At 39.2% G+C, this 13,392-nt stretch overlaps 1 protein-coding gene across 5 annotated transcripts in view; it reads left to right on the plus strand.

Moving 5' to 3' along the window:
- LOC144690711 (putative helicase with zinc finger domain) overlaps positions 1-13,392 on the plus strand; it is a 453,895-nt gene that overhangs the window by 31,647 nt on the left and 408,856 nt on the right. For all 5 annotated transcript variants that reach the window (XM_078558475.1, XM_078558473.1, XM_078558477.1 and 2 more), the window contains 2 exons: positions 1,799-1,874; positions 12,291-12,489. In XM_078558475.1, the coding sequence (XP_078414601.1) occupies positions 1,799-1,874; positions 12,291-12,489 (275 nt within the window). The remainder of the gene's footprint in view (positions 1-1,798; positions 1,875-12,290; positions 12,490-13,392) is intronic.

The following is a 13,392-nucleotide window of genomic DNA, read 5'->3' on the forward strand; positions in this document are numbered from 1 at the left end:
TGTGCTGACATTGTGAAGCTAAATTCATTCCTGCAACAAATAATAATGCTCTTTAAAAAAAAGAACAATGTCACCTCTGACACTGACAGAATCTTTATTGGTATGTCTCCCTGATAGGAGAAAGTTGTGGACACTTCACTGAGATTACACCTCATCTAGTGTTTGAGTAGCTTTGCTAGAGGTGGCTTTAGAAAATGGCTAATACAGTGCTATTTTAATATTCGTTAATACTTGGCACAAATGTAGTATCTATATAAAAAGAAAACTAGGGTGATGTTTGGACCCTTCAACCCATTTATAGAACAAATCAAAACTTACAGTGAGTTATTAGAACAGTGGTATTATGCTACATATTTTCAGGGATGCTTATTTATCAACACTGGGGGTGGCCCTGGGATTTGAGATCACTGGGAAAGGGGCCTCAGATGTAGTCACACTTGATGGGTCGTTCTTGTGGTCTAGGAGTACAGGAGAGTTGGGGGATTGGTGGGGGGTGGGGTGGTGGTGGTGGTTGGTGGTGGTAGCGGTGCACCTGAAATCATTGGCAGAGGAGTCCTAGGATCTGGAGTATTGTAGAAGGAGATTCTAGTGCTTGGGTGCATTGTGTTGGTTTGAGATTAAAGAACTCCGAATAGTACAAGGATTGAACAATGCAATATAGAGGTTCTGAGCATGAAGGGGTCTTGGAATCGGGAAGGGGCATGTTTTGAGGAAGCATTCTTGGGTTCCAGCAAGACTGTTTATAAGCTTCTTTATTTAGGAGGAATCGCCAAAAGACTTGAGAATGCTGCATTGAATTTCTAAAAATATTCCTGGTCTATATGTGCATGCACATTGCTCCACCTCCTATCCACATGGTGCAACAGGAGCTTTCTTTAATTGGATCATACCTATTTTTTATGGAAAACTTAGTAAACTGAAGTTAAAATAAATCTTTGATGTTTGGTCTTTTTACTTAAAAAAAATTGGAGTATGGGATGGTTTGTGGAGCAGTAAATGGTGTTATGGAGTGAAATGAGAAGAGTTTTAAGTTGGTGGTTCATTTGAGAGCAAGGATGAAAGTTAGAGGAAGAACAGATTTTCTTTGCTCTTTTGAGGCTTTTGAGAGTTGATTTGAGGAGCAGCACTGGGAGTAAGCTGCCTATTTTGCATAGAAGAATAGAATAGAATGATAGACCATTCCTGTGTCGACTCTTTGAAAGAGCCCTCCATTAAACCCCACTCTCTTGCTTTTTGGCCCATAGCTCTGCAAAAGTTTCCTTTTATAAGTGTATACCCAATTCTTTTTTGAAAATTACTGTTAAAATACATAATTCAGTCATGTATCTAAAAACATCTTTCGAAAGGAGAAGAATAATAACATCTTCCCCACATTTTTGATGGCAGGAGGGTGGTGATGCAACTGATAATAATTGAATTAATAAACTAATATATGGTATAACTCTTTGGTGAAGAACCAAAAACATGGGGGAGAAAGATTTTTGGTTCTTTTCAGCCTTATGGTTAACCATGCTGATTGATTGTAGCGAGACAGGTTTATCACTGACCTTTCCCACATGGCGCATTTGGGTTTCAGCTAGAGCCATTTGGGAATATGGCTTCCTCAAGTGATGTGAAGAAAATCAGAAGGGAAGAATCTTCTAGAATTCTACTGTCTGCACCTTTTTATCCAGGATGCTGACATTGATTAGCTACTAATCGTGATCACTGGACCAGGTTCTTGCTTACACCCTGGGGAGGCTGAATGCATGTTATGGAGACCTTAGACAGAAAAGTAATTTTTTCAATTGTCTTTCAGAAAGTGAATGTCGATGGAAGTTCCGTCCACCTCCACGAGGTGTTGTTGGAATTGATGAGTATTCCTTGTGTTGCCAGTAAGTTTATGATTATTAATATGCCTGATACAATACCCAAGTGATGTTAGTAGAGCTGTGCTATATTTATAAAAATCAGAAAATGCTGGAAGTTCTCAATGCCAGGTAGCATTGGTGGAGAGAGAAAGAGTTAACTTTTCAGGTTGATGACCTTTCATCAGAATTGGAAAAAAGTTAGAGAAATAGCAGGTTTAAGCAAGTACAGAGGCAGGAGGAGGGGAAGAACGATCTCCATTTTTGTTCTGTGGTAGGATGGAAGGCAAGAGAGGTTAAATGACAAAAGGAATAATGATGCAAGGTGAAAGAGGGTGATATTGGGATAGATATCATCCGCTGGTTTTCCATGGTGATAGTCTGTGGTGTGCTAGGGTATTGGTTTCCTGATCAAGATTTCTCACTTGGCGAAATAATTATTTCAGCTGTACTTTGGAGGACATTTACTAAATGGATGCAAGTCTTGCATACCCCTTAGTGTCTGAACTTGTTTTCATTGGGGATAAATTTTATTAAGGGAGGGTGGAGGGGTGGGATCCAGATTTTTAAGATGTTGAGATGTGTAAGCAGGCTTTTTGGCTTCAATTTGGTGTAGAATTACAAGGCAGAGGCCTAATACTTAATGGGTCGCAGTGGAGCCTGCCTACAAGGCTTATTGTTACTCAGTGGTGAATGTGTAGAACTGATTCCCAGATTAAGTAGTTGAAGCTGTATTGAATTTTTGGCTCCTTTTTACTTGCTTTGAAAGAGTTAGTACCTTCATTGGAAATGGAGTTGAAAGCTAAAGGGGTTCTTATCGACTGAGATGGTTGAATACTTTATGGAATACATGACTCCTCAGCTACTAATTCCCTTGCCTTTAAATCTGCCATCATTAACACTCTGTTAAAAAAAAGAGAACCCTTGACCTCTCTGTGCTTGCAAAGTATCACCCCATCTCCAACCTTCCTTTTCTCTCCAAGGTTACCTCCTGAATTCTTGCCCATCTTTCCAAGAACTCTATATTTGAATCTCTCCAATTAGCTTTCAATTTTTGCCACAGAATGACAACTGCTTTTATCAATTGCTATGAACCTAGCTGCTGTTAATACTGGACAAGTTGGATCCCAGGGTGAAACCTGGCTTAGTAGATCATTTTTTTTAAGAAACTGTGGAGGGAAGTTACTGAACAAATTTAGAGGAGTCTGCTTAAGAACTTTTAATACAAAGAACAAAATATTTATTAGAACAAGGAAAGTGAACTATCTTACACAGGACAAAAACGTTGGAATGATCGCAATACAAACTCAATATGACGATTCAAAGTCCCATTATTTCTTTACCCCAGCAATAACTTTACAGACACATAAACCAGTGGAGAGTTACCACTAGCTTAACACAAAGACTTGGGACTGGCATAGTTGCAAATGGGCTTCTTCCGGTGAATTCCTGAGCATTCACTTGATGCTTCTCACTCAATTTGTATCTCTCCCTGAGACACCCAAAAAACGCACTCTAAACTCACTGTTTTGTCAACTGCAGAGCAAACAAATGAGTTACCTAAACTCAGTCTTCCAGTGGTGCCTCTGCTAAAGTGATCACTTTACTGAGTTCTATAGCTAACTATTCAGTTAACTACTGTCCCAATAGCCTTGTAGTTTTTTCTTATCGGAGAGCTTAAAACCCCTGTCTTCTCTCTCTCTGGCATACCCTCTGAACCGCGCTATGTCAACTCCTGTCTTTTTTGTGTCATTGGATCACTGTTGCTAGGCACGAGTAAAGCTTTTTTACTTTGTGTTTTTTCCCCAGAATCACTTAACTTTCAACCTCTTTTAACCCATCTCTCTAACTTCAGGGGTTGTAATACCTCATTAAAAATGTGTATATACAAACAAACCTAAAAGACCTGAAAGCAGTCACAAGTCTATCCAGACTCCCAGGGCAATGTTTTCCCCCCATTGGGGGCGATGTGCGGGTGCGGGCGGCCGGATCGTTTTACGTGGGCGGGCCAATTAAGGCCTACCCAGTGTGACATCCGCCAGGAAGCACTATGTGCTCCCTGTGCGGGCGGGGGGGGGATTCCCTGAGCTGGGAGTGTGCACTTTCGCGCATTGTAGCGAAAGAGCGCACATATCTCCCTGAGGCAGCGGCTCAGATTTGAAACTCCAAATAAACATGAGAAAAAAGTTTCGCTGCCATGTCCACTCATGTGACTCTGTCACATGAGTTGGAACATGTCCATAACTTTTATTTTGAAATATTCCGAGATTTTTAAATCACTTATGAAACCTCATCCTGCCCGTGGATGAGGTTTCATGCTTTTTCAGAAGCCCGCCACGGCTCACGGCCTGCCCGCCAACCATAAGGTTGGACGGCAGGTCCATTAATGATTTCAATTAGTTTTTTAATGGCCTTAATAGGCCGTTGACAGGTCGGTGGGCATGCAGCCGCCGACCTGAAAATCTAAATGACGTGGGGTGACGTCGGGATGCACTCCTGACGTCACCCTGCGTCATTTTATGTGTCAGTGAGCGGGCTCCGCCCCCACTTGCCGAACAGAAGATTTTGCCCCCAAGCACCAAGGTTCATAAACAAAACCTAAGTGAAACTGAAACAATTTTTACCTCTCTTAATACACAAGATTATATATATATATATATATATATTATATATAAAAAAAAAACTTATATATATAAATTCAACATAATATTATACATTGTTTATTACACCACCCTGCAGAAAAAAATGAGAAGGCATCGTTAAGAGGAGTTTTCATTTTCTATTAAACAATCCTCTCTTATCACTATCTCCATCTTAGTTATACAGACCTTCCTCTAGCAGTAACAATGTATTTACGTGAATTGTACAAGCATACCTGACTTTTCAATAAAAATTATATTTCACGGTATCTATGCTCCTCCACACTTAAGCTCTTGATAAAGCGTCTGCTAGGGTATTGTCTCTTCTTGCTACATGAATAATTTTCAAATTATATGGTTGTAGCATTAAACTCCAATGAAATAGTCTCAGATTCTTGGAATGAAATTTTGTTAAAAAGTTAGAGGATTATGGCCTGTATAAATAACAGTATCTGCGGGGTTGTTAGAGATGTAGATTTCAAAAGGTTGTAGAGCCAACAACAAACTCAAAGTCTCTTTTTCCACAGTTGAATACTTTTGCTGACAAGAATTCAGCTTTCGAGAAAATTAACTAACTGGCCGTTTGAACTTAATCTCATCCTCCTGCAATACAAGTGTACCAGCACCTACGTTGCTGGCGTCAATAGCCAGTTTAAACGGTTTAATGTAATTCGGAGCTGCTAAAACCATTGTGGTAGTCAGTATAGCTTTCAGGCTGTCTAAAGCACTTTGACATTCCTTTGCCCACTCAAATTTCTTGCTTTTCTTTAACAAGCTTGTCAGGAGAGCCACTACAGTGCTGAAATTTGGAACGAGCTTCCGATAGAATCCACTTGATAGAATATATCCCAAGATCTCTTGTTTTGTCTCAGGCATTGGAAAATCCATAATAGCCCTTATTTTTGCTTCTCTAGGCGCTAGTGGGCCTTGTCCCTCAGTGGTGGCCCAAATAAGTTACTTTCATTTTCGTAAGTTTACTTTTTGCCAAGTTTATGACCAAACTGGTTCTTTGTAACCAATCAAACAGTTTGTTCAAGTGTTGTAAATGCTCCTCCCAGGTTTGTCTGAACACAAAGAAATCATCAATATATACCACCCAGTTGCACAATTCTTCAATGACCTTTTTGATTAATCTTTGAAAAGTTGCTGGTGCATTTTCATTCTGAAAGACATGACTTTGCATTGATAAAGTCCATCCGGGGTCATAAAAGTTGATATTTCTTTGGCCGTATTGGTCAATGCAACTTATCAATATCTCTTCAATAATCAATTTTTGTAACGAGCATTGCCTGTCCAATCTTCTCAATGCAGTCTACTAACCGTAGAATTACATATGAACCTGTCTTCGTTACCACGTTAACTTTGTGATAATCTAAATATAATCGCTGCGATCCATCCGGTTTCAATACCATTACAATAGGTGAGTTGCGGCTACTGTGAGTCGGTTCAATAAGGTCATTTTCCATCATGAACTTGATCTCTTCCCTCACTTGAGCTAACTTGTCTGCATTTAGTCTGGGTAATGCGTCCCCTACATTATCCTCATGTATGGCCAAAGATGTTTTCCCTGGCCTATTCCCACTCATGAGTTTGTAATAGTTTTCATAAGTTACCTCGACAATTCTCTGGAAGATAGCTTATTATTGCATCTAACTTTTTAAGCATCTCCATATTATTCAATCTGATTACCGGAGGGTCGACTTTAGAATTTTCAACTTCTGATTGATTCGGAGTGTTCTGACACCTTTATTTCACTTCCTATTTCTTTTACTACTGTAAATGCATTCCTATCCTGACTATCTTCCCTCTCATAACATTGTTTTAACATATTAACATGTAACATGACACACTCACTGACTCTTTCTCCTGTCTGGAGTACTCATTATATAATTTACACCATTGAGTTTCTTTTTGATTTGATAAGATCCATGAACATTGCTTTTAACAGTTCACCAGAGACGGGTAATAATACTAATACCTTGTGCCCAGCAACAAATTTCCATCTTTGGCATTTTTATCTGTTCTAATTCCATTGTTAGTGATTTTCAAATGCTCTTTGGCCAATTCACTTCCTTTAGTTAATCTCTCCTGGAAATTTGACACATAGGTCAGAAGTGTAGCCTGTGAGTTTTGGTTTATAAAGCTTTCCTTAATTAATTTAAGGGATCCTCTCGCCTCATGCCCATGTATCAGTTCAAAAGGACTGAATCCTGTTGATTCATTAGGGACACCCCTAATGGCAAATAGTAAAAATGAAATTCCCTTATCCCAATCATTGGAACATTCCTGGTGATGGGCTTTAATCATGGTTTTTAAAGTTTGATGCCATCTTTCTAATGCTCCTTGCGACTGTGAATGATAAACTGAAGACTTAAATTGTTTTATTCCCAAACTATTCATTATTTCTTTGTATATTCGCGACATAAAATTTGAGCCTTGATCAGATCGGATTTCCTTAGGTAATCCGTATCCTGTTTTAAAAAAAAAATTGAATGAACTTTCGCTTTTGACTTCCACTTTTCATTATCACTTTTGCTGTAATTCTCCCCGAAGGCACCGCCTTAGGAAGTCTTGTCTCAACACCCATAATTGTTAAAAGATATTGATTCTCATTTCTAGTTTTAGGTAAGGTCCTACACAGTCTGTTAAGACCCAAATAAACGGTTCTTCAAAAGCTGGTATTGGAATTAAAAGTGCAGATTTAATTAGTGATTGGGGTTTCTCCACTACCTGACATGTCTGGCAGAATTTAATCATGTCTTTATATAATACTGGCCAATAAAAGTGTTTCATTCTAAATATCTAAGTGACCTGCTATTGGAATTTCGTGAGCTACTCGTAAAATTTGTTATGATACTTGGATGGAACTGCCACATGGTGAACCACTGCCCACTCCTCATCTGCTGGTATTTGAGATGGTCTCCATTTCCTCATTAGCTCTTTGTCTTTTAAATTATAACACTGGTATTTATTCTGATTCAGGCTAGGAGTAGATTGTTTGGTACAGTTTTCTCACATTAGGATCAGCCTGTTGCATTTCAACTAAAGATGGGCTAAACATGTCAGCCTCATTTTTTTTACCTTCCTCCTTTTTGCTCAGGGTTTTGAAAATAGTGTCTGATAACTGAATTTCTACTTCAGCTCCCTTTTTCATAGATTTCTCTTCCTGTCTAATTTTGTGAGCCTGAGATCTAGTCACGACACAGTCAGGAAACAATCCATGATGTTTCTCCTGTAGCATCTCAGTTACTTTCACTTCCACTGGTTGTTCCAACATCCTCAGTGAAGTTCATATTTTTGAGCCAGCCAGGTCACTTCCAAGATAAAATCAATTCCTGCATAGGCATTTTATGCACTACTCCAACTGTAGCCTCTCCATTCACTAAATCATTACTAAATCTTTAATCCAACTTGATAATGGAACCAGTTTATGACATCTGTGGATACCTCTAATTAATATTTTTTTTCTTCATTAACCATTCTGGAAGACAAATTGTATCATCAGCCAACATTACTGACTGATTTGCTCCAGGGTCTCTCAATATCCTTATTGGTTTACCTCCTTGATTAGAAGAATAAGGAAATATACTTCCTTTATAAGGAAAATCTTCAATCCCTCTGTAATTTGTTTTTCCGAATTTTCTTGACTACTCTGAGGAATTATCTTTACCTCTGTTAGATTCTGAGCCTTCACTTTGCACTGGCACTATGGCTACTGCTTTGTCACTTGTCTCCTTCCCTAAGTTACTTTTTGCTGAAGATTCTTTAAGCATCCCTATTATTGCAATAAACCTCAATTAATTGCAAGCAATTAGCTTTAGTATGTCCAGTTTTATTGCAATAGAAGCATACTATTTTCTTTACATTGCTTTTAGGCTCTAGCCTATCTCCTTTATTATTTTGGAGTCCCTCCGTCTGTTCCCTAGAACTAGCTCCTTTTCCATCACCAGATTTTCTATTCCTCCAATTTCCCTGTTGATCCCCAAATAAGCATTTCACGACATGTAACTGTCTGTGTGAAATATCATAGTTATCCGCCAAAACTGCCGCTTCTCGGATCTTTGATACTTGATGCTCATCTAAGTATGTCTTAATGATTACTGGAATGCTATTTCAGAATTCTTCCATAATCATAATTTCCCTCACATTAATAAAAGCCTGTTCCACCTTTTATGAATGAAACCATGGATCCCACAACATTTCTTTTTCTCTTGCAAATTCAACAACTGTCTGATTAGGCTTTTCCCTTATGTTCCTAAACTTTAATCGATAAGCTTCAGGGACAAGCTCATAAGTATAAAGTATTGTCCTTTTAACTGCTTCATAGTCTGCAAACTGCTCTCCTGACAGACTAGTGTACACGTTATAGTTTCATGGTCACCATTACTGAGACAAGCTCTATATTCCAGATTTTTTATTTGTTGAATTTCATCAGCTGCTGAGGTGGGATTTGAACCCATGCCCCTACAGCATTAGCCTGGGCCACTGGATTACGAGCGCAGTGACATTACCACTTATAGCTGTTCCTGTCAGGGCGCTTTAGGGTCCAAACATCCTTTGGCCACTTCAACTTCAGAGCTATCTTTTCATATGATGTGAAGTATCTTTGAATTCCATCCTCTGTAAACTTAGGTACTAAACAAAGACTTTTAGTTAAATCAAAATCCTTAGTGGAATCAGACTCATCTTCTGAACCACTATCTTTCCTTTCTTTCTTTAATCTAAGCTTTTTCCCAGCCAAGTCATGCTGTATGATTTCTTTTTCTGTTTGAAGCTCAAGCTTTCACATTTCCATTTCTTCTAATCTTTCCTTTTCCTCTTTTCCTATTCTCATTTCATTTTATTTTTCTATTTCAAGTTGCTTCATTTGCAACTGAATTCTAGCTAACTCTAGTTGTGATACACCAGTTTCAGATTTCTCTTCTTTTAATTCTAAATGCTGGGTAATCACTTTAATCATATCATCCTTATGAAATCCTGCTTTTATTTCTGCATTCAATTGATCTGCTAACTCTTAGTGCAACCTTAGTCGAGCATTTCGAACAACATTTTCTACTCCCAGAAAAGTGTTAGCAACAGTCAAACAGTCATTTTTGAGTTCCAACAAATGTAAAATAGTTCACAGCTAATCCTGTCCCTATGCCCAGTGCCTCCATGTACTCGTTTATTTAAGGATTCACAGATCTCACTTAAATTCAAGGATTTTTGATCCCAGGCGAGCCTCCACTCTGTTATGATCCAAGCTGCTGTTAGCACTGGACAAGTCAGACTGCAGAGTGAAGTATCTGGCTTGATAGATCCTAACATTTTTTTTAAGGAACCATGGAGGGAAGTTACGTGAACAAATTCACAGGAGTCTGCTGATGAACCTTTAATACAAAGAGTAAGATATTTATTAAAACAAGTAAAGTGAATTATATTACACCAGACAAAAAGGTTGGAAAGATCTCAATACAAACACAATATGACAACTCAAATTTCCACTACCCCAGCAATATCTTTACAGGCACATAAACCAGTGAGGAGTTACACTAGTTTGACACATAGGCTTCTCATTTGGGACTGGCACAGTTGCAAACAGTTTTCTTTCAGTGAATTCGTGGGCATTTGCTTGATGCTTCTCACTCAACTTGTACCTCTCCCTGAGACATCCAGAAAACGCACTCTAAACTCACTGTTTCGTCAACTGCAGAGCAAACAAATGATTTGCCTAAATTTAGTCCTCCAGTAGCACCTCCACTAAACTGATGGTACGACCATAGAAATTAGGAGCAGGAGTAGACCACTCGGCCCCTCGCACCTGCTCTGCCATTCAAAAGATCATGGCTGATTTGAATGTAACCCTACATTCCTTCCTACCCCCGATAACCTTTCACCCCCTTGTTAATCAAGAATCTATCTAGCTCTTCCTTAAAAATGTTCAAAGACTCTGCTTCCGTCACCTTTTGAGGAAGATAGTTCCAAAGACAACCCTCTGAGAAAAAAATTCTCCTCATCTCTGTCTTAAATGAGCGACCCGTTATTTATAAACAGTGACCCCTAGTTCTAGATTCTCCCACAAGAGGAAACATCCTTACTGAGTCCTATATCTGATAATTCAGTTCCCATTAGCCTTGTAGTTTTTGTTTCTAGAGAGCTTGAAATCCCTGTCTTCTCTCTCTGACACACTCCGAACCCTGCTCTGTCCACTCCTGTCTTTTTTGTGTCATTGGATCACTGTTGCTAGGCAACAGTAAAGCTTGTCTACTTTTTGTTTTTTCCTAGAATTGCTTAACTTTCAACCCCTTTTAACCCATCTCTTTAACGTCAGGGGTTGTAAGACCTCATTAAAAATGTATATATACAAACAAACCCAAAAGACCTGAAACTTTTAGGTCACAAGTCTGTCCAGATTCCTAGGCATCAAGGTTCATAAACAAAACCTAACTGAAACTGAAACAATTTTTACCTTAAAACACAAATGTATATATAAATTCAGCTTAAAATTATACATTGTTCATAACACAATGTCACAAGTTGCATCCTATGTGACTGTGACAAATGTAAGCTATCCTTCTCAACTTAGCTGCAAACTTGGACACGGTTGACAACACCATCCACCACCAGCCCTCTCCTTCGTCATCTAGTTTTGTGGGACGGCCTATTTACACTTGCGTTACATCAGCCGACTCAGCAGCAACCTCAGCTCATCTGCTAAACCTTCATTCATGCCTTTGTTGCCTCTGGAGTTGACCACTCCAATTAACTCCTGGCCAAAAATGTGTTGCTGGTATATTTAATCAGACCAAGTCTTATTCATCCATCAGTGCTGTGCCTGCCGACCTACATCGGCTGCTGATCAAACAATGTCTGATTTTAAAATTTTCATCCTTGTTTCAAATCCCAACATGGCCTCGCCCCTCCGTACCTCTGCCACCTCATCCAGCCCAACAGTCCTCTGCGATATCTGCTCTCCTGTAATTCTGATCTCTTGAGCATCCCCAGTTTCAATTGCTGCACCATTGGCAGCTGTGCCTTCAGTTATCAAGGCTCTAAGCTCTGGAATTCTCACCTTAAAGCTCTCCACCTCTCTGCCTTTCTTTCTTCCTTTAAGACGCTCCTTAAAGCCTATCTCTTTGACTACGCTTTTGGACATCTGCCCTAGTATCCCCTGATGTGGCTTAGTGTCAAGTTTTGTTTGACACTCCTGTGAAACGCCTTGGGACATTTTACTATATTAAAGGCTATATAAATGTAAGTTGTTGTCCTGTTCATATTGTACTGTGCTGTTAACATTATTTCATCTTAGTCCCACGGAGTACACTAATGTAGTGCAAATGTTTGTTTGAACTTATTGAGCAATTTCACCAATTTAATGAAGAGGTAAAAGCGCTTTGTACCTTGCATACATCTCATCCTCCTTCTACGAGATATTCTTGTGGTTTCCTGTCTTTTTTGTCTCCAATTCTGCATGCTTCAGTACTGTGCGGTCCACTATGGAATATGACAATACTCAGTCCTATTGGCATAAGTGGCACTGTATCTATTGTTATAAACCTGTTTGGACATTAAAATCAATTAAGCCAGTTTGTGCAGTTATGTTACATACGAGTTTTCAGGAGCAAGCTGATATTACAGATAATGTGGTATGACTATGGAATAGCATGCTAACTTAAAAAACAATATATGTTTATACAGTGCCTTTAATGTAGAAATATGCCAGGATACTTCAGAGGATACAGAATAATGCTGACATAGCTTAGAAAATGTCCATTTGTTGAATCGGACTTAACACATCTGTATTCAATATTCCACTCTGGCACAGATATTTGGAATGTGGAGCATGCCATTTTGAGGATTTCTGTGTGTTTGCTCACTCTGACGCTGAACTGCTGGAATGGAGAGAACGACATGCTTACAGACGACTTCAGTATCAGCAGCAAAGGGAGCAGCATCAGCAAGGTGCCAATTATAGTGAAAGATTGATCGAGAAATGGATTAATAATCCAAGCCCAGACAGAGTGGTAAGATAAAATGCCATTGTTTGCATAGCACCTTTGGTGTAACCTTGTATCATTTTACATTGCACACTTCCTTGCATATTAGATTTACCAAGTTGTATGCAATTTTCAGAAATGAATCTTCCTGTGGATACAATTGTCAGTTCCCACTTCAATGGATGTGTCGGGGAGGCTGAGACAGTATCCTAGTATATGGACTCTGTAGGGTTGAAATGGCCTCAAGCTGAAGGAAGATTTGAACAAAATTAGTTCTATGTGGAAGACTATCAACTCAAGTGGGACAAGGCAGACCTACAGTTTCCCACAGTACTGTTGATGATTGATCAGGCAGCCTAGGTCATTGATGGAAATGGGGCTGGAGGAAGAGACTTGTCATCAGGAGCTGGGATTCCCCCAAAAACCTCTGTGTAATTCAGTAAGTTAGTGTCCTAATGGGTAGCAGATCCTAGCATGATGAGCAGCAGGTACTTTGCCAGTGTTTTGTGCTTGTAAGCTGTGCACTTTTAGCCTATGAAACTCCAACAGTCTCTGAATGCAGACCTTAGTTTGGTGTCTATATACAAAACTTGGACTTTGCTAATTTGTGCTTAAATTTTCCTTGCCTATCAGACATCACGCAAATCGACAACTCTTTTGTCTCAATTAACCCTCGCAATACTAGTGTCATATTTTGTTTACTGCACTATGTTCCTATTTGAGATTAGGGTTGGTTGCTATGTAACTGTTTGATTAACAGTTTATGGATTTAATCCTATGTAGCCTTTTTCCATCTGTTGGTGAGCAGGGAGTCTGTTCATGATAGTTCAGGCGTGATTGCAACTCGGTGGAGCTAGATGGACTTAGTGGTCGCCTCGCTTGTCATATTTACAAACATACGAACAAGGAGCAGGAGTAGGCCATTCGGCC

This window comes from Cetorhinus maximus, chromosome 15 (genome assembly GCF_964194155.1).
Source record: "Cetorhinus maximus chromosome 15, sCetMax3.hap1.1, whole genome shotgun sequence".
In the NCBI taxonomy this organism is placed as follows: Eukaryota; Metazoa; Chordata; class Chondrichthyes; order Lamniformes; family Cetorhinidae; genus Cetorhinus; species Cetorhinus maximus.